This window comes from Meleagris gallopavo, chromosome 8 (assembly GCF_905368555.1).
Source record: "Meleagris gallopavo chromosome 8, MGAL_WU_HG_1.1, whole genome shotgun sequence".
Lineage (NCBI taxonomy): Eukaryota > Metazoa > Chordata > Aves > Galliformes > Phasianidae > Meleagris > Meleagris gallopavo.
The window spans coordinates 18,414,284-18,434,607 of record NC_139411.1 but is presented as its reverse complement, the minus strand read 5'-3'; the positions used below and the strand labels follow the sequence as shown (position 1 = coordinate 18,434,607).

The 20,324-nt window shown below is 45.8% G+C and overlaps 1 protein-coding gene across 1 annotated transcript; it reads left to right on the top strand.

Annotated features, from left to right (window-relative positions):
- The first annotated feature begins 1,889 nt into the window (after nucleotides 1-1,889).
- Nucleotides 1,890-19,257, top strand: CXCL12 (C-X-C motif chemokine ligand 12). The gene is made up of 5 exons (XM_010714485.4): nucleotides 1,890-2,209; nucleotides 5,909-6,026; nucleotides 9,690-9,776; nucleotides 13,303-13,400; nucleotides 15,315-19,257. The coding sequence occupies exons 1-5, from the start codon at nucleotides 2,149-2,151 to the stop codon at nucleotides 15,344-15,346; spliced, it is 396 nt and encodes a 131-aa protein (XP_010712787.1). The 5' UTR covers nucleotides 1,890-2,148; the 3' UTR covers nucleotides 15,347-19,257.
- Nucleotides 19,258-20,324: the final 1,067 nt, after the last annotated feature.

The following is a 20,324-nucleotide window of genomic DNA, read 5'->3' as shown; positions in this document are numbered from 1 at the left end:
TAAGCAACAGAAATTGTGCTATCTTCTCGTTTGAGAGGAAATGTAATTTGATTCAAACACAGCAAAAATTTGGAATTTTATATTATTAGAAAAGGCTGTCTCAAGCTGTGTTGGAATCCACAGCAGGCTGTTGGTAAGGTTTCTGAATTCATCCTTTCTTTACCAAAGTTCGGATAACAGATCGGATTTAGCAGCCACAGGGAAGTTCTGGGGGCTTTTGGGTGGTGGAGGGGGAGGTTCAGCCCCCAGGGCTGCATCACGTCTGCAGGGCATCCAGAAACCCACTGGTTAATTCTGTGGGAGTTAACATGAAGTTAAAACGAGCTTTTCAGGGAATTTAACGCTTCCTAAGCCATCCGATTTTCCTTTCCGAGTGTAGAATTTGTTCAGATTACCCTGAGTTCCTAATTTTAGATTTGGGAGGCAAACGACAAAACCCCTATTGAGATTGTTGTTTTTTTTTTTCCCTCTCTTTGTTTCTTTTTGAATTCTATTTCTTGCTTTGTTGCTATCTGAATCTTAGAATCATTGTATCGCAGGTAACACTTAGTTCTTGGTGGAAAACCGCAGTTTGAACGAACCGCATGCTGTTGGATTGAGCTCCGCTATTTTAACATCTCTCTCTCCCAGCAGCGGCAGCGCAGCAGAGGAGCGATGGAGGAGCGCTGGGGCGCAGCGCCGGGTGCGGTGGTCGTTCTCTGTTCCCCGAGCAGCAGCCGACACGTTTGGGACAGTGCGGCCGTCCCGGTGTGTGCCACCCGGAGCGGTGGGACAGCGCTGCTCCCAGCGGTGTTTGCACTGGGATTAAGCCTCGCTTCTCCCACACCTGCAGAATGTCACAGTTGTCACTGATCTCCTAGCAAAGCTGGGGGCACTGGATGGGATTATCGGCCCTTTCAGTGCAGCAGGCTCCTGCGCTACTGGGCCGGCTTACCGAAAGTAAAGCGGGGGAGCAGGATCAGCCTAAGCAAATTCAGGGCTCCTTGGTAAACAAGGAACAAGAAATAGGTTAAGGGGAGCTGGGTGTAATAATCTTTTGCCAACTGCTGCAGGGGAGGGAGCCGATTCATGGCCCAGAGCACTGCATTCCCCCTCGGACAGCTGTTTCCATCCTCCTGAGCTGAGGCTGTGAGGGTTCGAAGTTACCCAGGTTATAGTCTGCCCGTGCTGCTGTCCCGTGGCACCGTGGCCGTGTCCTCCACCTCCAGGTCAGGATTAGCTTTACCCCGCCGTTTCCCGCTCTTCCCCAGCCCTTCGTAGGGCGCCTGCTTTCTATGCAGCCCAGGGGGTCCCAGTTCAATCAAAGCCTCGATGTTTATTTAAAGTGCTGAATGGCAACAAACAGGGCCCAGTGTGCTGGGGCTGCAGACAGAGGACGAGCTCAGGGCCATTACCCCGACGGTGCTCCGGGGCTGTCAGCCCAAGTGCCAGGGAGCCCGGCAGCATCTGCACCACAAAGGAGATGAAATGGGGCAGCAGATGTAGAGCTAGGTTCGGCTAATGAGACGAAAAGATGGTGTTTGGGGCTAAGTACGGAGAAGCAAAACTGAAAGCTTCCTTCTCTTTAAGCCCTCCCCCCCCCGGCTTCCCCCCAAAAATCCCCTAGAAAAACTATGAAGATGCTTCATATGAGGCGCCGGATGCAATGTCCAGGGTGCCGGTGTAAGTCTAGATTTGCGCCCACGGGAGTGGAAGGGGATTTTTCTCCTCCTGGTTTGAACGCTGGGACACTGCAGGATGTTCCCGCACCCGTCCCAGGCATGCAGCTGCCAATGAAGCGCTGGGCTGCCCTGTGCCAGGCGGGCAGCGCCCGCGGAAGGAGCTCTCCCCCCGCGATGCCCGCGGTTCCGCTGCTGTGCAGAGTCCTTGGTGGGGGGGGCGGGGAGGAACTCTGCCTGGGGGGGCACCGCGGGGCTGACGGAGCGCAGAGGAGCCCTCGTTCTTTTTGGTCCCTTTCCAAGCATTTTTTGAGCGGAGGAAGGATGTAATAACATGCCACGGGCAATAAATCATAGGCTGGCTACTCCCCCCGCCTCCCCTCCCCCGGCCCCTCTATAGACGAAGGGGAGGAGGGGACTCCGGCAGAGTGCTGCTGCCGCTGGGACGAGCTGAGCCGCTCTGAGCCTGCCCGCCTGCCCCGTCGCCAGCATGGACCTCCGCGCTCTGTCTCTGCTCGCCTTTGCCCTGGCGGTCATCTCCCTGTCTGAGGGTAAGTCAGCCGCCTCCCCCCGCCGCCGCGCCGGGACTGCGTGGGGCGGCCGAGTCCCGGCACGGAGCTGGGAGCGGGTGCGCTGCTGTCCCGGGGCTGCTCGCTGCGGGCTGCTCCGTGCTGCTCTCCCGGCCCGCGGGCTGCTTGGGGAAGCTTGCAGAGGCGCTCGGGGCACAGGGAGGTTGTTGTTGCTTTTTCTTTCTTCCTTCTTTTTCTTTTCTTTTCTTTTTTTTTTTTTTTTTAATATATGCATTTTTATTTCTATAAAGGAAAAAAAAAAGTCACAGAAATGAGAAACAGGCGGCTGCTCGCTTTCTCTTTCGTGGCTGTATCTTGCCTCGATCGGAGCCGAAGTGGGGCAGGACTCCCAGCTCCAAAGGTTTCGGGCAGGGGCTACCCGGGGTATCCCAGGCCGGCGGCGACGTTTGTCGGTGGGACAGTGGCACAGCGCTGCCCGTCCACGCGTGCTGCCCGGACCCAGCCGCGGCAGCTTCTTCCTGCCCGGCTGCAAGCTGCCACCTTTTGTCCCCTCATCGAGAGCCGCCGGCTCGGTAACGCCTTTCCCATTCGGGGACCGAAACTTGGGTGTTCCCTTGCCGGGGCAGGGAAAGATGCCCCTTTGTGTAACCGGCGCGAGTTAATTGCTCCTGATGATCTTAATAACGCGATGCCGAAGGCGAAGCTCGGTCTCGAGCCGGCGCCGCACCTCTGCGGGGCTTTGTGGCACGATGAGATGAAATCGTGGGGTGGCTGCTGGAGCGGGGAAACGGCTTAAAGCTGCCAGAGAAGAGCTAGGGAAGGGGAGAGACCGTGAACTTGCAGAGAGTTTTCGTATGTCCTGTGGTGCTCCCAGCCCTGCTGCAGAGTTGCAGGGCTGCCTTGTCCTACAGGGCAGGTGAACTCTCAACACTTCTCAGCCACCCTGGTGAAGTCGTTTCTGCCTACCGCAGCCTTACTCCCCAGGGATATGTAGCTGTTCTAGTCATAAGAACTGCTGGGTGAGCAGCAGTAAAACGATGCTGCCATCGAAGTGCCCACAGCAACACTCTTGTAGGGGAGATCTACAGCATCTGCTCTATAGGAGATTTCTGTGAGCGTGTTGTCACTAGCAAGCATTTGTCCACAGAGGTGGCTGTTCAGAGCTAGCAGAACTTTCAGTTGGAAGACAATCTAGAAATTCTTCTAGTCTAGTCCAAAGGGCTGTTTTCTTTGTGTGTGAAGAAATGAGGCTGATGGGATGGCAGTGAGATGGCTGGATAGGGTCTGGCTCTGCTGTAACTTCTGACTATTTCAACCAAACATGCCAAAGTTCTCAAAAGCTTCCTACAGAGTTAGTTCCATGCAAACTGGTATCTTTGTGTAACAGTACCATTAATAGGCCATACAGAAGGGCAGCCTAAGCTTGTGTTCAGTGTCTGTTACACATAGAAGACCCCCAGAGTTTTTGTTCCTGCAGTGCAATTTCAGAGAACAACTAGCTCAATCAGCTCTACTATGCGTGGAACTATTGGATTCAAATTTTGAAAGGCGATAAGTAAGATATGTGTCAGCCTCAAGGTAGGAACCTGGCTGTCCTTCCAGCCTCCTGCTTCAAGACAACAGGGTCCTCATGTTGTGGGATGCCACATGCACTGGGTGTCCTAACAGGAGCCTGGCTGGTCTCAGAGCCGGAGCGCTGGACAGGAGGTGTCAGCTCACTGGGAATGGTGCTGTGAGCAGCCTCAGTGTCCGTGCTGCCGTACTGTGACTTACTGACCAGTTAGTAATAGTCAGAATTTCTCTCCTTCTGATTTCAAGTGAGTGGGATGGGATTGAAAGTCCCTCTCTGACTCTCACAGAGGACAGGATTGCATTCTCCATCATAGGTCTGAACAGTTTGTCTCTCACATGTTGTTTGAGGTGAAGCTTACACTCACTTTGTTAGCACTAGTTTGCAGAGGTACTTGTGCAGCTGTGCTGAGTTGCTGTATGGCTGCATGCAATGTCAGCCTCCCTTTCCTATACAAACGTGCTGATATGTAACTATCAGGCACAGATCCTCATGCCTTTCTCCATTGCTAGCACCATTCAGCACAGCTCACATTCGGGGGCTCACTCTGAAGCTCTCCTTCCATCTATGCATGACAGACGGGAGATTCTCGTCCCGTTTATTGACTCATATTAGACTGATGGATTGCCATGAAACTGATAGAAAATATACTCCAAATATATGAACTTCTAGTCTAGACTCAGGTGTGAATCTGTAGGAGCTCCACGGATGAAATTCTTTGTGTTTGTCCTGATCCTGACTCAGAAAAAAAGGTGCTCAGAAAAAAAGGCTTTTCCCTCCTGAGGACAGGGCAATTTCATCCTGTTGTCTGTGGTTATGCATGCTAGGGTCAGGCACTGGCAAATGTGCAATGTGCGTGCCCATCAGCTGCACTTAGAAGAGCTGTGTTTTTTCTCACCTTCGGCAGCTTAGGGATTCTCAGCCCTTCCCACTCTTTATTTTCACTTCTGCCTTTAAGCCTTAAAGCAGGGCTCAGATGTCGAGTGCTCCATGTGTCTAAACTGGAGGGGCAGATTGCCCTGTGGGATCTGAAGCCCTATCACTACAGCTCTGACCAACAGCATGAGCCAGAGCTGATGGCTTATGTCCTCCTCTATCAGTTTGGCTCTTCACAGAGGCTGAAAATTGCTCCAACGGGATATCACTTAGAATTTTAGGCAGCTCGGTCTTGACTTCCAGATAGCGTAGTGTGCTTGTGTTTTATTGTGTATGGGGCTTTGAACTTTCCACACCGAGAAAAGACCGAATTTCTATGCGCTTGGTTGCCAGTAATTAAGTTCTTCCACGGAGAAACCATCTAGTAGAACTGCATCAAATGCTGTGCAAGAGCCAGGCAGCTTTTCTCCATTCTGTGTGCATATATACTGCTGACTTCTAACTAGGGAGTAAACTTAATTCTGTCCTTGTGGTGCTAGTGTTAAGGCACTCACACAGCCTGGTGGCCCCTGGTCCCTGTATGGGTGCACAACGTTGAGAGCTGTCTCCTTGAGCTCCATTCCTTTGACACAGGCTGGAGGGGGTCTACGGTATTCCAATTCTCTCCTGCAAACCCACTGCAATCTCGCATTCCCGGTTGCAGCCGCATCCATGTGCGAACGTCTCTGGCAGCAGTTGGGCTGCGGTGGAGAAAGGTCAGGCTCTGGGCCCTGGGAAAGGCGGAACCACTCGGGGCTTTTCTGCAGCCGCTAAGTCCCCGCTGAAAGCTGCACCTGAGCCCAGCCAGTTTGATCGGAGCCCTTTGGAATTCATCGCTTTCTTCTGGCTACCTTCTAATTTGGCCTCGGGTCAGAGTCGTTTGGCGAGAACAACACGGAGGACAAGTGCCCCCTCTTTCGGCCTTTATCTTGTCTAATTACCAGGAGCATCCCCGCACAATGCAGAGCTCCTTATTCTAATCTCTCCTTTTCTTATCTCCATTTTCTCTCCCTCTTCTTTTGTCTTTCCCAAATCCCACGCGCCAGGATTAAAGGGCCGGAGTCTGGGGTGAAAGGACTGCGCTGCGAGCTGGGGGTAAATGCTCCCATAGAGCCACGGCTTTTCTCTTTTTTTTTTTTTTTTTTTCCACCTGCGCGTTCGGAGGTCTTTGCAGCCCTGCTCTGTGCATTCGGGAGCAGAGGGAGTAACGTGTCCTTTCTCTCCGTGTCCCACAGAGAAGCCCGTCAGCCTGACATACCGATGCCCCTGTCGATTCTTCGAGAGCAACGTGGCGAGGGCCAACATTAAACACCTCAAAATCCTCTCCACCCCCAACTGCTCACTTCAGATTGTGTAAGTCTCTTACTCTTTCCAGCTGGGTGTCAAAAGGGAGCACCACATAGTTGGTTCCTGCTCTGTAAGCTGGCTAGCATTCTCCATTGCTGCACTTAGGGCTGTTTCACATGCCCTGATTTCCAGTTCACCTCTTCTTTCCTTGTATCAGATATGGCCGGACCATGTTTTACTCCTCACACAGGAGCCCACATGTTTCTAGTGGAAGTTTCCACCTCTGATCCATGTGGTCCTGTGTCCTGCTTCTATCATGGGCATGTGGGCAAGGAACATCGGACAGTTTGCCCATTGCCTTCACATCTCGAGATAAAAAATTTACTGAGACCTGACTCTTCCAATAATTTGTATTTCCACAGGCAAAAAGAATTTCTAGATTTTCTGTAACCTTCCCCAGATGTACAGCCCCTAAACATGTGCTGGCTTGACCTAAGGGCACCCTTACTAGGCAGTGTCTGACTCCACTAAGTCATAGATCATAGCAGGATAGAAATGCTGTGTTCCCAATGGAAAATAACCACTTAATCTTTGCTGAGAAGGAAACACCAATTTTCAGGAAAAGTGGGATCATTATTTTTGCAGTGGGTTGTTTGGTTTTTTTTTGGGGGGGGGTTTGGTTTTTTTTGGAGGGTGGGATTTAAGAAGGTCTTTTGGGTTGGCTTTTTCATGGACGACTCCCTCTTCCAGTATGACAAAAATGAGCATTCATCTTAGGACAAGGAGAAATGGTTTTAAACTGAGACAGGGGAGCTTTAGATTAGATATTAGGAGGAAGTTTTTCATTCAAAGGGTGGTGACGCACTGGAACAGGTTGCCCAAGGAGGTTGTGGATGCCCCATCCCTGAATGCATTCAAGACGAGGCTGGATGTGGCTCTGGGCAGCCTGGTCTTGTAGTTGGTGATCCTGCCCATGGCAGGGGGGTTGAAACTAGACTATCATTGTGGTCCTTTTCAGCCCAGACCATTCTATGATTCTATGATCTTTCTGGTGTAAGGAGCCTTACCTTCATCAGCTTCTTCTGACCTGTCTGAGAGGGTCTGTGTGACTACATGGGCTCCCATTGCTGGTCCTGTGTGGATCCATGTTGAGCTCTTCCAGTTGCAATTTAATTGCTGTAAAAATCCATTCTTTGTCATCCAGAACATTTCTGCATTGAAAAAACTGATGAGGTTTCATGATATTTCTCAGGGATGTACAATCTTTTATTCATATGATATTTTTTCTGTTTTAAGCCACTCTGGATGGATCATCCACATTTTTTAATTTGTGCTCCTGCCTTAGGATTTGGTGGAGGACAATGAGAAAAAATGTAAACCTACTTGAGAAATAATTTTGTTTCAGAAAAATGGCAAAACCAGCTGTGACTCTGATCTGTACCTATAAACAATTCTGGAGGCAAGCATCCAAAAGGAAAATAGCATACAGATTTGTGTTCTGGGACTCTCAACAGATGCTATGAGGATCCTAATTCTGAGGCTTTGTAGAGGATTTTAAATTTTTGAGAGTAGTTTCAAGAAGATAACAGACATTTAAGCTTGGATACAGTGTGCTTTTCTCTCTTACTTATCTCTGGGATCATAGTCATTAGACAGTGTTAAAAGCTTGAAATAGAGAACCACTGAGAATACGTGTTCTTGCCCCATATCTGGTCTGAGTTTGTTTGCAATGAGATTCAGTGGCACACACAACACATGGACCTGTAGGTCACCATCTTTCTTTTATTTAACTAAGTACTTACACCAGAAACTTACCTCCAAATGGTCCCAAAAGCTCGAGCTTAGGTCTTCATTAGAAGAGGAGTTGACAATCAAAACTGATTTCTCTTATTGCTGGTTGAGATGGTTTCTCAATTCAACTTTACTCTGAACTCAGCAAATAAATCTGTTATATAGTGAAGGTGTGAGTGACTTCAAAACTATTTTCAAGAACAGAGAATGTAACTGAATTCATGTGGTTTTAATGAAGGGGCTTGTGCTTTTTTGCTCTAGTACATTTCCCTTTATGTTGAGGGGAATCGTACCTGAAGAAAAAGCCTAAGAGCTTTGTCTTCAGATCCACAGGGAGTCAGCTTTCCAAATCCAGAAATCTGCTTTGTGAATGTCTACTTCTACAAAGCCAATCCTAATTCCCCTGCTTTTCAGCAGAAGAAAATAGGCATGTTTAGCATTGATTTTAGTTAATTGCCTCCTAAGCAGACACCAGAACATCTGCTGGAAGAACATTCCCTACAGAAACCTAGGTCCCCACTGCAACTGTACAAGGGGAGGGGAGGCTGAAACAGATGCCTACAAAAAACAATGTCTTCATCCTTGGTCTTCATCTCTCCCTCTGCATGCTGTGGGGTTACGTGTGTTTTTGGTTCTGTGCTCCTACAGCCAGCTTAATAGTTCCCAGGCACTGCTAACATCAGCAAATACATTTGCACTGTAGGTATCACTTCACTGGAAGTTCTCCAGCTTGGCACTGCTTTATGGGAAATATGAATTAGGCCCATTCATCACTTTATTGGCACAGGGCTTGCAAGGCTGGATCTTCAATGTGTTTATGTTACAACTGTGTTGTTGCATAACTTCAGACGAGAAGACTTTTTGACCTGTTACTTCTTACTCCACATTTTTATATTCCGCAGGCTTCATTTTATGAAGTAGGGAATATTTTGGCTTTCATCCAACAAAAGGCTTAAGCAAGTACTGAACTCGCTCCTATGGGCATTTCGCTGAAATTGCTGTTCTTGGCACTCTTGTGTGGCAAGGCTGTTTGAGGGGAGGCTTCTGAGCAGCGGGGCAAAGATGCTTTGGGATAACTGAAACACTCTTCTGAGATGCTGGGGGTCACGCCTGTGGATAGGGGTGAGGAGCTGTTTGTACTGCTCATGTGCAGGTAACCCAAATCCTCCTGGCTGCCACAGGGAATTGGCTTCAGACAGGTTTCCAAAATTTGTCTCTTTCTCTGCAGCTTCTTAGCAGATTCAAATTAGCTAACAGCGTGGCTTGGAAAGTGCAGCTCAGACATTCAGGAGAAACCCCTCAGGAAGTTTCTGCTTTTGTTTCTAGTGCTGACTGAATGTACAAGGAGAAATTTGCCTCTGGCGCTTTGGTACTTCCAATTATCTTCCTGCCTACAACCTGCTGGTTCAGTCTTGAATAAAACAAAAAGTGAAGGAGTGAGCAGACCTTTTCAGGACATTCAAGAGTTATGGCTTGGTATCAGTTTCCAAAGCATGCAAAAATTCAATTTTGGGTTGAGTCTGAAAGCTGTTCTTAATTAATTTTGTGCAGAAGTGACCTGTATTTACCACGCTGTTATTTTGAATTAAATTTAGCTGTTCCCAGCCCTCTGTTTGTAGCTGTCCAGATAGCAATTAGATTCATGTTCTGCATCTCTCCCCTCCCCCCTGCATGCTTCCCAGCACAGACCACAGGAATCAGCACAAAGGAGGCGAACTGTACTGGTGCTCCAAAGTCAGAGATATTTATGGAGGTATCTGGAAGATCACAGGGGTATCCCAGCCTCTTCATAGGGTAACCCAGAGCAGCAGTGATGCCTAAGGACAACAGCTTAACTGTAATGCAGTTGCAAACCTATGAGTGGAGTAAGGTGTATGGGTGTGTGCGGGCTGAGGGGTGTCACGTATGGAACTCACTCTGACTTCTCTCCTTTGACAGTGCAAGGCTCAAGAGCAACAGCAAGCAAGTGTGCATTGATCCCAAGCTAAAGTGGATCCAGGAATATCTGGAAAAAGCTTTAAACAAGTAAGGCAAGAGACAAATGGACTTAAAAGCTAACACATCCTGAGTTATTCAAGGGTAGAACGTTAAGGGCTGGCTTTAACCATGTGGACAAAGTATTTGTGAAATCACATATTGTTTTGAAGATGGGTTTGGAGTTGGCCTAGTCTGTATTAAAACAACAGCTTCTAGCATATCCTAAATGTTAAACCAAGAATTTTGCCAGGATTTGAGGCAAAATCTGTCCTGAAGTATCTGTGCTGAGGTCCCCAACCCATCCTCTTTTATAAACAGCCGTTCTCCCAAGGAAAAAATGCTTCCTTTACAATCCCTCTTCTCCAAACAAAAGTACAATTACTTCAGAATCTATATTGTTACAGTTTCTTTGGAGCCCCTTCTCCATGTCACACTGGGGGTCTGCTTGCACAGGCGGATGAGGCTAAGCGTGTCTTGGCAGTAAAAATTTTTTCTCCACTGGCCAGTGCAGAGTGCTAATAACATCAGCCAAGGCAAGATGTTCTGCCATGAATAAGGCTCTCCCACAAGGCCAGGAAAAACCAGCCATGCTTGGCAAATCCTGACTCTTTTAATTCATTTTTATTCCCCTTGCAAGTGGCTGGTCATATCTATCCTGAGGAGGACCCAGCCTATCTCAGTCATATTTTACAATGAGCAAGAGCAGCACAGAGAATATTTCTGTGCTGAGATGCAGGGGTGGATTCCAGCTTTGTTGGAGTGGAAGATGAGACAAGTGATGGGCCTGAGACCCGGGCTGTGGTTGGTCTTGCAGCAGCATTTTGGCCAGCAAGCCCACCTGTGCACTCAGAGTCCCTCCCACCACCGCTACCACATTGCCACTCCTCCGTAACCATGCCATAACCATGCTGAACCTTGTTGCCACTGCCTCTGCAGGTAAAGGCAGGGTTGGAATCAAGTCACTGGCAAAAAGCAATGGATCCTTGGAGAAAGATGGGGATGGGTGTGGCCTCAGAGCAGGTTTGAGGCCATACAGGTAGCTGAATGCCCTCTGCTGTCTCAAGGAAAAAAAAATGCTTGTTCCTCTGTGGTTTTATAGTACGCAGGGGGGAAAGTGGTACCAGAAGTAATGTAATTTTTCCATCTGGTGTTTCTGGGACCATGATAGAGCCGAGAGTTGACGAGTGGAGAGAGGGAAATCAGCTAACACAGACTGTGATTCCAGCCCTGCCAGCTCTCCCCATCTCATCTGATGCTCAATGCCTTCTTTGCTGCCAGCATTCATTCAGCCCTTTCGTCCTTGGGCAAATTCTCTGCAGAGGTAATCCAAGTTAATGCTGCCAGGATGGCTTTGGGTTTAGGCACAGCTGAAGCCAAGAGCAGGATGTGGCTCATGCTGACTATCACAGGGGCTTCGGCTATTCTTCCCAACCTGGGAAAATCCTCAAGCCCTTGCCTAAGTTTCTGTTTTCTGCCAGCCCCAGTGAAGCCCTTTCTGCTGTTCATAAGATGTGAAACTTAGGAGGCACTAAGAAATTCGCAGGGTTGGCTAGATGTGATGATAAGCTCACATCTTGCCTGCCTGCCTGCCTGAGGGAAACCATTTGGTTGGAGCACCTTCTGCTCTCATTTCCACTGCTGAAGATCTGGGGCCAGCTCTACTGAAACCAGTGAGCCTGCACCTGTTCAACTAGATTCTGGGTTTCACTTACTTAGCTGCTATCCAGAAGAAACTCTGCTAATTTCTGTGGGTTTCATCCTGCTTCACATTGAGTAACAGAAGAGAATTCGGTCCCAGTTCATTAAATAAGATGACAGAAAGCATATATCTCCATCACCTAATCCTGGTCATCATGGCATTAATTTCATTTTCCAACTATTAATGTTAGCACCAGTGGCATTTTCACTCTCCATAGACAGTCAGGACTCTGTCTATAGTGTTTTCACAAGGCATGTTTTTGATATATTTTAGTGCACAGCTTTGACTTCTTCAATGAAATGTATTTGGAATATATTTATAGCACATCAAGCGATTCATATATTTGAATTGGAGCCATATGAGTGTTGGTAGTTTAAAACACCGATATCCTTCTGAACTACTAACAGCTTGTAAAATGAATCTATATAGATCTATAAATGTTAATGTAGCTATCAGTTTCAATCAGCCATATATTATATTTTTTCACTTGTACTGAAATTGTATGAAATGTGACATTACCCTATATGCACTAGCAATAAAATGGCTAATTGTTTCATGTTATGAAAACCCAATTGTACATGGGAATTTATTTTTCTGGAATAAAATTAATACATTTTGTAGAAAGGGCTCTTGTAATTGATTAAGTAAAATCCAAACTGTCAAGACATCTTAATCAATACCAGTGTTTCACTACAAGAATATCTTCTGTGTTATAATCTGCAACTAAAGGCAAGAACAAGTTCATAGAGCATAGCAGTCTAATTCAGGTCACTGTGAGAGCAGAGATGATTTTTAGTAGGGAATTATTTTGCTCATTAATCCTGCTTAGCCTTTGTTATTGCTTTTTATTCATCACATCTCCATGTAATATACACACTTATGAGACATCAGTAAAATGCATTCAAGCTGTCAGGAATTCAAATTCCTTAAATGGCTTTAAAAATCATTGTGCAACTGCTGTGGCCAACATCATTCAACACTCATCCATTTTATAGACATGGGGCAAATCAGTCCTTTCTTGAAATAGCTAACAAATCCTTTATCACTTCTAGACAATCCCAGTCCTCATTTACAGACCCTCCTTGACTGCCTTTCCCTTCTCCCTTTGCAAGGATTTGCAAAATCAGGCTCTTGCAGAGTTAACAGAGCCCAAAATAAAGAAACCAGAGAACAATGCTGGCTCCTAAACTGTCACGTTGACATAGTCCCAGCACAAAACCTCCCCTCAGCCCAAGATGTTGGAGTGCATTAAGCTCAGCTGTTACTGCTGGCACAGATGCTCTCACAGATGAGTGCTGAAGGATCTGGAGAAGATAATGAAGTCAAATAGGAAAAGTCTTTCCCCATCCCTCTGGGAGAAAGGAAACTCACAAATTCTAGTGACTGGTTGTGATGGGAGGTGAGCTCTTCTGCTGCCTTCCAGCAAACCACTTGTAAATCCAGGTGTGGCAGCTCTTCCTAGTTCCTGGTCTGATTTGTAAGTATCAGCTTGAGTACAAGACACCAAACCATCAGACTGCTGGTACTCCATGGTGCGTGTGCAGGGTGTCTGCCCTGCACAGTGGGGACAATGTAGGGAAATGTCTTCACAGCTTAACTTTAAGGCACTGAATGCCTATAAATCACATAGAGAAAAGCCACTGTTTAATGTGGATGTCAGTGGGAATGGTGTGTGGGAAGCCAGAAATCCAGTCCCCTTCACTTCCATTCTACCTCAGCAGGTACCCCGTGGATAGGGGGAGTGGGAATGTGAGGGGGGATACTATCTTCATTCGCACCCTACCAGAATGTGGAGGGGCCGTAGGATAAATGTGTACAAGGCCTTTGTATGTGGATAATTTATGGCAGTCTCTTTGTATTTTTCTTTTAATTTAGACCACGTCATCGCACTCATAAAAAAAAGCAACAGAAGAAACGGGGCCCACTCTGCCCTTCCCGTGCAACACCACTAAAGTCTCCAGGGAGAAAGAATGGTAGGAGGCATTAGTTTCTGAGCTGGGATACCCCCAGGTTCAAGTCCCTGCTCTTACACAGTCCATCCTGTGTGACACTGGACAAACAACCTGCTCGGGCCTCTTATTTTTCTCTGCTGTTTGTTGCAGATAACAACTGTACTCTCCCTGCAAAGGGGTACTATACAGATTAAATTCATAAAGCACTAGAAAAATTCAGCCACAACAGAGATGAGGGGTAAATGGGACAGAGCTTTTGAACCCCACTGTAAATCTGTAGTGGCTGTTGGGATATCAGTTTTATTACACCATGGTGGAGGTTTGGCCAAATTATTTCACTCTCAAAGTGGTCATGTCTTAATGTCAATGCAAAATTCATTTTAGCTGGTCTTATTCCTCCAATACCAAACTGGTAGAGTTAAGCTATAAGTAACAGCTGTGAATTTGTCACTGGTGTTTTTCAATGACAAATTCAGCACAAGGCCTGAAATACTGCATTGGTGATGGGATAAGTCTTCTTCTAAGGGAAATTTTAAGTTCCAGAGCTTGGTATTACATATGCCAACTCTCTGGATGTCCCTAGTTTTGGCCCATCAGAATGATGTGTCCTGCCTTTCTGCAATAAGAGGTGGTGTTACTGGTATGGGATACTGGAAAGGATATCTTCAACCAGGAAAATTTTACTCATGGTTTAGTTACCCTTTTTATGCCTGGATGAATTTTCTGAGGCTACATTCACCAAGAGTAGTCACATCCATCTCTGGCTCTGGTCACACAGTCTTATTTGCCCAGCAGGCATAGGAAAGGCTCTTCATCCTGAGTCTGCTGGCTAGATGAAACGGGCTGAGGCATCAGGGTTTTTTGAATCCCTGATGTTTACCCTCTGACACATGTAGTTCAGCCTTAGTGACCTCTTCTAGATTATAAAAGGTTGATCAGTCTGGAGCAGGAATAAGGATCAGATAAAACCTGGAGGCTGGCAGCACTGCCTGGTTCCTTGTTTTGACTGAACCCTGCCCATACCCATGGCACATTTGCACTGTACTGTGATGCCTAACCCAATGCTCTTCTTGGGTACTACTGGTACCCAAGAATCTTGGATATCACCCAGTTTTGGGTGAGATTCAATTCCTTTGCCTCCTGCCCTATGTTTCCTACCTCTGCATATACACCTCACACAACTCCCATGCAGCCTATGGCTGCTCTCCATCCCTGGGACCCCCTTCACTGGCAGGTGGTCACCATACGGTGTGGCGTGCTGCCCACCCACTCACAGCTCTGAGGTCACAGAGCATGGAGGTCATGGAGATGGTTTCAGAGCTGAACAGCACGCCTGGGGCCTCTGCTCTCCATCCTCCCCATTACGGGAGCTGAATACCAACAAGAGCAGAGAGTGGGCTGTCTTCTTTGTCCCTTCCTTCACACAGATACCTGGCACTCCTGCAGGCCCCTGTGGAGCACAAGGGATGCAGCGCAGGTTCTCAGCAGAGCTGTGGGTTGGGGGAAGGAGTGGAGGCATTTGTAGTGTCACTTGCTCCGCTATAGGGGCTGCTCACGTATGATTAATCCCTCCTTTCCCTGCTATTTTTTTGCTGAGTCTCTTTGCTCGCTGATAATTATTTGCTCTGGCTTTCAAGTCCAGAACGAGCTTTCTAGCCAGCCTTCCTCCTGTGTGAGCTCTGAACACCTTACTAACTATGATGAGCACAATCTGCCCAAAATGATTCCCAGTGCTGGGCTTGCCCTGCCAGCCACCAGTAGCTCCTTGTGGAGAATTTCCCCCCAAACTGTTTGGCACATACTGATTAGAGGGACTGGAAAATAAATGCCTTTGTGTTAGTCCAGATGCAGATTTGCTGTTTGACTAGGCCTAATGTCAAAACTTTTGCAAGTGAATAAACCTTAATAGTGTTTCACTCTGTTCTTCATCAACAGGAGGTTCAAGATGTAAGAGGCAAGCATTGTAAGCCGTCTACAGGATTTCTTACTGTAGGACCCAGAAAGCAGATAACCAGTATTAGGGAAGGAATACATTTCATTGTTATCATACAGCACAAAAGCAACGCTTCATGCATTTTCAAAGGTGTTGTTTTTTTATTTTTTTGTCTTTTGTTTTTTTTTTTTGCACAAATTGGCTTGCTTTCACAGTGCTATTTTTATGTAGTAAGTATTTGATTTTGAGAAAAATGTTTTTATACAGGTTGGTTGATTACTTAGCACTGAGGGCAGATATGAATTTAAACTAACCTTATGTTATTATATAATATTTTATTTCCTTTGCTATGTAGAGGCCCTGCTTTATTTAACTTTCTTTTGGTTCATGCAAGTCTCCTGGAGATTTAAACCTAGAAGGACATGAACTGTATAGTGCAATGATGTTATGTAAGTAAAAGAAGAGTTCCTTGCCCCAAAAGTCATTAAGGCCAAGAACACAGGAAGGCTAAAAAGCATCAGACATCAGTGAAAGCAACCAACTTTATCATGGGCAGTGACTACATGTATTTTGGCTGAGGGATTAAGTTCAGGGCTTCAGGGCTAAAGCCATTCTCTTAGATTAGAGATCTTGGTGACAGCTATAAGCTACTGAGACAATGCTCATGTGGCACTGTAAAGTGCCAGTAGTTTGTAGAAGCCAAGTGTTAGGAGCCAAGAGTGTGTTAGAAGTTACAACTCTGATCTGATGTCACTTGGCATTTCCTATGTTCCTGTCTCTGATGACAAATTTTAGCACAAAAAGGAATGGATTATTAAAGATCTAGCAGCGTAATCATGTTGCAAATCGCTGGAGGAGTCAGAGGTGCTGTCACGCACCAGGTGTCTGTTCCCACCCATCTGCAGAAGGTGACTTCAGCTCTCTGGACTGGCCTTGCGGTGAAGCAGGAGGAAGAGCATTAATGTATCCCTTCACTAAGTGCTGTACCCTCTGTTACTGAACAGTCACACCTATCTGAGGGCAGCAGCACCTTTGATTGTTCTGGGTAGATCCAAAAGAGGACGTCTGGCCATGTCTTTGGAGAAAACAGATGATTGGGGCAAGTGAGGAAATTTTGCCCAGTTTGTGCGCTTCTTGAGTGTGGAGATGAAGGCCAACACTCACTGTTCGCCAGTTCAGTTTGCTGGTGAATGGCTCAGCCTCTGGAATATCCTTTGCAAAACACACCTGAGGATACTTCTTGCACCAATTCCTTCACTCAGCCAGAATCTTCCTTCTCCTGGTTCTCACCTGTGTAAACAAGTATCTTTGCTAAATAGTGTATGGAAAAAATGCCTAAAATACTATGATAATTATGTTATGCCGCACATGGAGATCCGGGGGGGAAGCACATTAGTGCAGCACAATACTTGTGTTTACATGTATCTGTGTGTCTATTGTAAACAAAAATGTCATAACATTGTATGTTTGGTTTTTTTTTGGAGCTGGTTGCTTCAAAAGGAATCTTCCTTCTTATCTGCAGCCTGTGTCAGGAACACTGAAAGGACCATTTTGGTAAGCATGCCTTTCCATGGCAGGCAGCTTTAAGGCCAAAAAGGCATTTTAGCTAGCTGGGGTTACCTTATTGCCATGTGGATTCAGGTAAAAATCTTGTAAGTCCTTTCCTCTCTGCAAAAATGTGTTATAACAGAGAGTGCTTTGGCCGGGGACTACATCACCTCATTTACTTTAAATGAAACTATTTTGAAGTAGAAACCAACTGCTGTGCCTAAAATGTGTGTGTGTGTTTTTGACATTCCTTCTATTGATGCCATCACCAAGCTGATGCTTTGAGTATACTTTGTCTCTGTTTTGGAAGGTCTGGTACCACTGTACTTTATGAGAATTGGGCTGTTGATTTCAATGTGAATAGGTTCAGAACCCTGTTGTCAAGGTAAAGACAGGAAGAACTTATATAACAAAATAAGTTTTCTGTATCCTCCCTGGACTGTGCTGTATATCCTAGGGTCTACCTCCTCTCCCTGCACATGCATCTCCAGTAACAAGGGGTTTTCCGGGAGGCTGACGCTTGGGTTGTCAAAGCTAAGTATGATTTTGAGGAAAGTGTGGAAGAATCTTTGTTCTTACACAGACATGAAGCTTGTCCTTCTTCCCCATGAAGATACAGTCTTAACATGTTCTTCCTAGCTAAGGGCAGCTTAATGCCTGATCTATTTCCTTTGGAATCAGACCAGAGGTAAATAATCCTCTTCGTTTTGATTCAACAGCATCCCTTGTTGATGAAGATAGGGGTCATGAAGGTTTTGTTTCTAGAAGAAATGTTGGCTTTCCAGTGACTAGATGTGGCTGGACAACTTTGGAGCACTCTGCTGCAGTCCCAGTTCACACATCAGAGCCTGGGCAAACACAGAGCCTGGCAAAAACACTGAGATGAGCAGTGGAACACCTTGGCAAAAATGTAGAAAATTGGGGTCACTTGATGACTTTTTCCTATAGGAGCAAACTTGTGGGCATTGCAGGAGCAGTCTGTGCTACAGAAAAGGCATTCCTGGGAGAATTATGTGAGTAGGGAGGAAAGGGACTTCCCACTTCTCCTTACATGAGAACCTGATCAAAGCTTTGTCTTGTTTTAGTCCTAATGTCAAACTTGAGCGGGAAGCTTTGCTTTTCTCCTGGCGTTATTTGCAAGAAAATCATTGCATAAGGAAGAGCAGCTCTGCCCTTCACACAAGGGACATCAATCACTGGGCTGCATCAAGCTTCCTTGCTACCCTGTGAATCATACTCTATTCCTCCTGCGCACACTTAGCAGGCCAAGAAGCTGCACTAACAGAAGCCCACTCAGGGAGAGCACTAGATTTCCCTTTCTGCCTTTAACTGTTGACCAAAGATTGAATCAGGGACCAAATTGGGAGATGGGAGTGATGTAGGGACCACACGTGAAGGAAAGGAGGAAAAGGGTTAAAACTGAACTAGTGCCAAAAAAGATGCTTCCATAAGTGTGGAATGGTCTTGTCACATGTGGTATTTTCAAAATGCAGCTGTCAAATCCTAAGGTGTTTTCTTGTTTGTTTGTTTGTTTGTTTTGGAAAGAGAATAGATGGTATTTATTGCTGTGCCATTTTTTTTAATTTATACTAGCTTTACACTTGTATGTATGAATATCATATTCTGCCTGAGAAAGTATGAAGGATGACTTTTTGATATGTTTTTAATGGTGTGTTTGAGCAAAGGTGACTGTTCGTTGGTCTTTTGCAATGAAGGCTATGTTCCAATTAAAATAGACACTTTTTGTTGAAAATGCAGTTCCTACAGAAGTTTCTGTTGATATTTTCCCTTCCTTAGAATCCAGAGTTGTCTTTTCTCTGGAAGTTTGTTTTGTTTGTGTGATGTATAGTAATGAAGGGCATCTGAGACCTCATTACCTAAAATCTTATATTTTTATTTGCCAACTTCCCACCAAGATGAGTCTTGCTTGCAAACATGAAATTCATAGAATTGTAGAATGGTTTAGGTTGAAAGGGACCTTTAAGATCATCTAGTTTCAACCACCCTGCTATAGGCAGGGACACCTCCCTGCCTATAGACCACGTTGCTCAAAGCCCCAGAATTCTGGTGGCCACAGAGAAGAATATGTTTGTGGTGATGAAAAGGCTGCATGAACCTTCCCCCGTCTTCCACTCTGTAAGAGATCAGTGTAGTCAGAATGTGGTGAATACTGTACTTTTTATTAAGGAAAAATAAATCCTCCCAAATAATGTGAAAAGAGTTTTGTATTTGCATTTCTGTAAGGCAGCTTTTATGGAGGAGTTATATTATGCATTTGAAATTACTCCTTTCATAGATTATTTTGAAAATAAACACTTTTATACTGTTGTAATTTCTCCAGTAAATGTGTATGCACTTATAATTTTCTTAATAAAAATGCCTATCTTAACGAAACAATTACTTGCTTCCCATGGTTTGTCCTCAGACATGAGCTGCTGAACATTTCCCATCAGAAAGCTGTTCAGACCTCAGCTCTTCCCCTGCAACAATAAGAGTGATTCCCAGCCCCTCATACAGCTCTGTGTGCAGCAAAGGCTGTAGATAATTAAATAGCTATGACAGTGAAACAGTGCTTGAGCCTTCCTGACCTTCATATTCAATAAATACTACTTAGCCAAATTGACGCAAGGCAGAAGACATGCAAAAAAGGAAAAGGGAAGCTCAGATGACTGATGATCTCTTTGCAAATCCAGCAGTGATTTAGTAAGTGGTTGTGAAAAACTGAGCAGGTAATCGTGCATGCAGATGGCCAGTGAGAAATTCCCAGGCCACCCGGAAATTGATTGCAGTAATTAGGTACACAATTACACATTAATATTAAAGAAAGGCTTATATTCTGTGCAATATTTTGCTGTGTCTTTCATCATTTCTTTTCACTTGAATGTTAATGTTGGTGTTTTCACTTCCTTGGCAAAGCATTATGGCAACATATCTGTGAACTGCATATTCAAAGAGATGCCTCAAAATTAGTGATGAACCCACCTTATTAGCACATCTGGCTCTCTTCAGAGGCAGCATTCCAATATTAACAAGCTGAAGGAAATCAGCTGTGTTCATGGCTTCATCTATCTTGATGCTGATTATGAGTAGGATAATATCAGGCCCTGGTGTAGCACAGGTCAAAAGACAACGTGGGAAATGCTTCTGTTTCCTTAGGGTCAGCAGCTACATGGAAGGTTTCATACAGACTCATCCTCACAGATCCTCTTTAAGCAGAGCCTGAAGGATAAGATACAGGGAAGGTGGTTGCAGAATGGGATTTATGGTCATTAGAAAAGTGTGATAAGATTTTCTGTCTCCAAATTTGAAGCAAGGAGATTGATTTGAGTAAGAAAACTTGTTGCTTGTTTATCTTTCATGCTATTGCTGCTTTTCTTTTTCACTGGTGCAGTTGAAATGCTGAGTCACAGCTTGAACCAGTGATTGAGGACCTGGAAGGAGGGCAGGGCCAACCCAAGGGAGCT

What these genes read in the sequence shown, in the direction of transcription:
- CXCL12 (XM_010714485.4), top strand. Translation starts at nt 2,149, where the DNA reads ATGGACCTCCGCGCTCTGTCTCTGCTCGCCTTTGCCCTGGCGGTCATC. An exon ending in AACTGCTCACTTCAGATTGT is followed by an intron (nt 6,027 to 9,689) that starts GTAAGTCTCTTA and finishes CTCCTTTGACAG; the next exon opens with TGCAAGGCTCAAGAGCAACA. An exon ending in CTGGAAAAAGCTTTAAACAA is followed by an intron (nt 9,777 to 13,302) that starts GTAAGGCAAGAG and finishes CTTTTAATTTAG; the next exon opens with ACCACGTCATCGCACTCATA.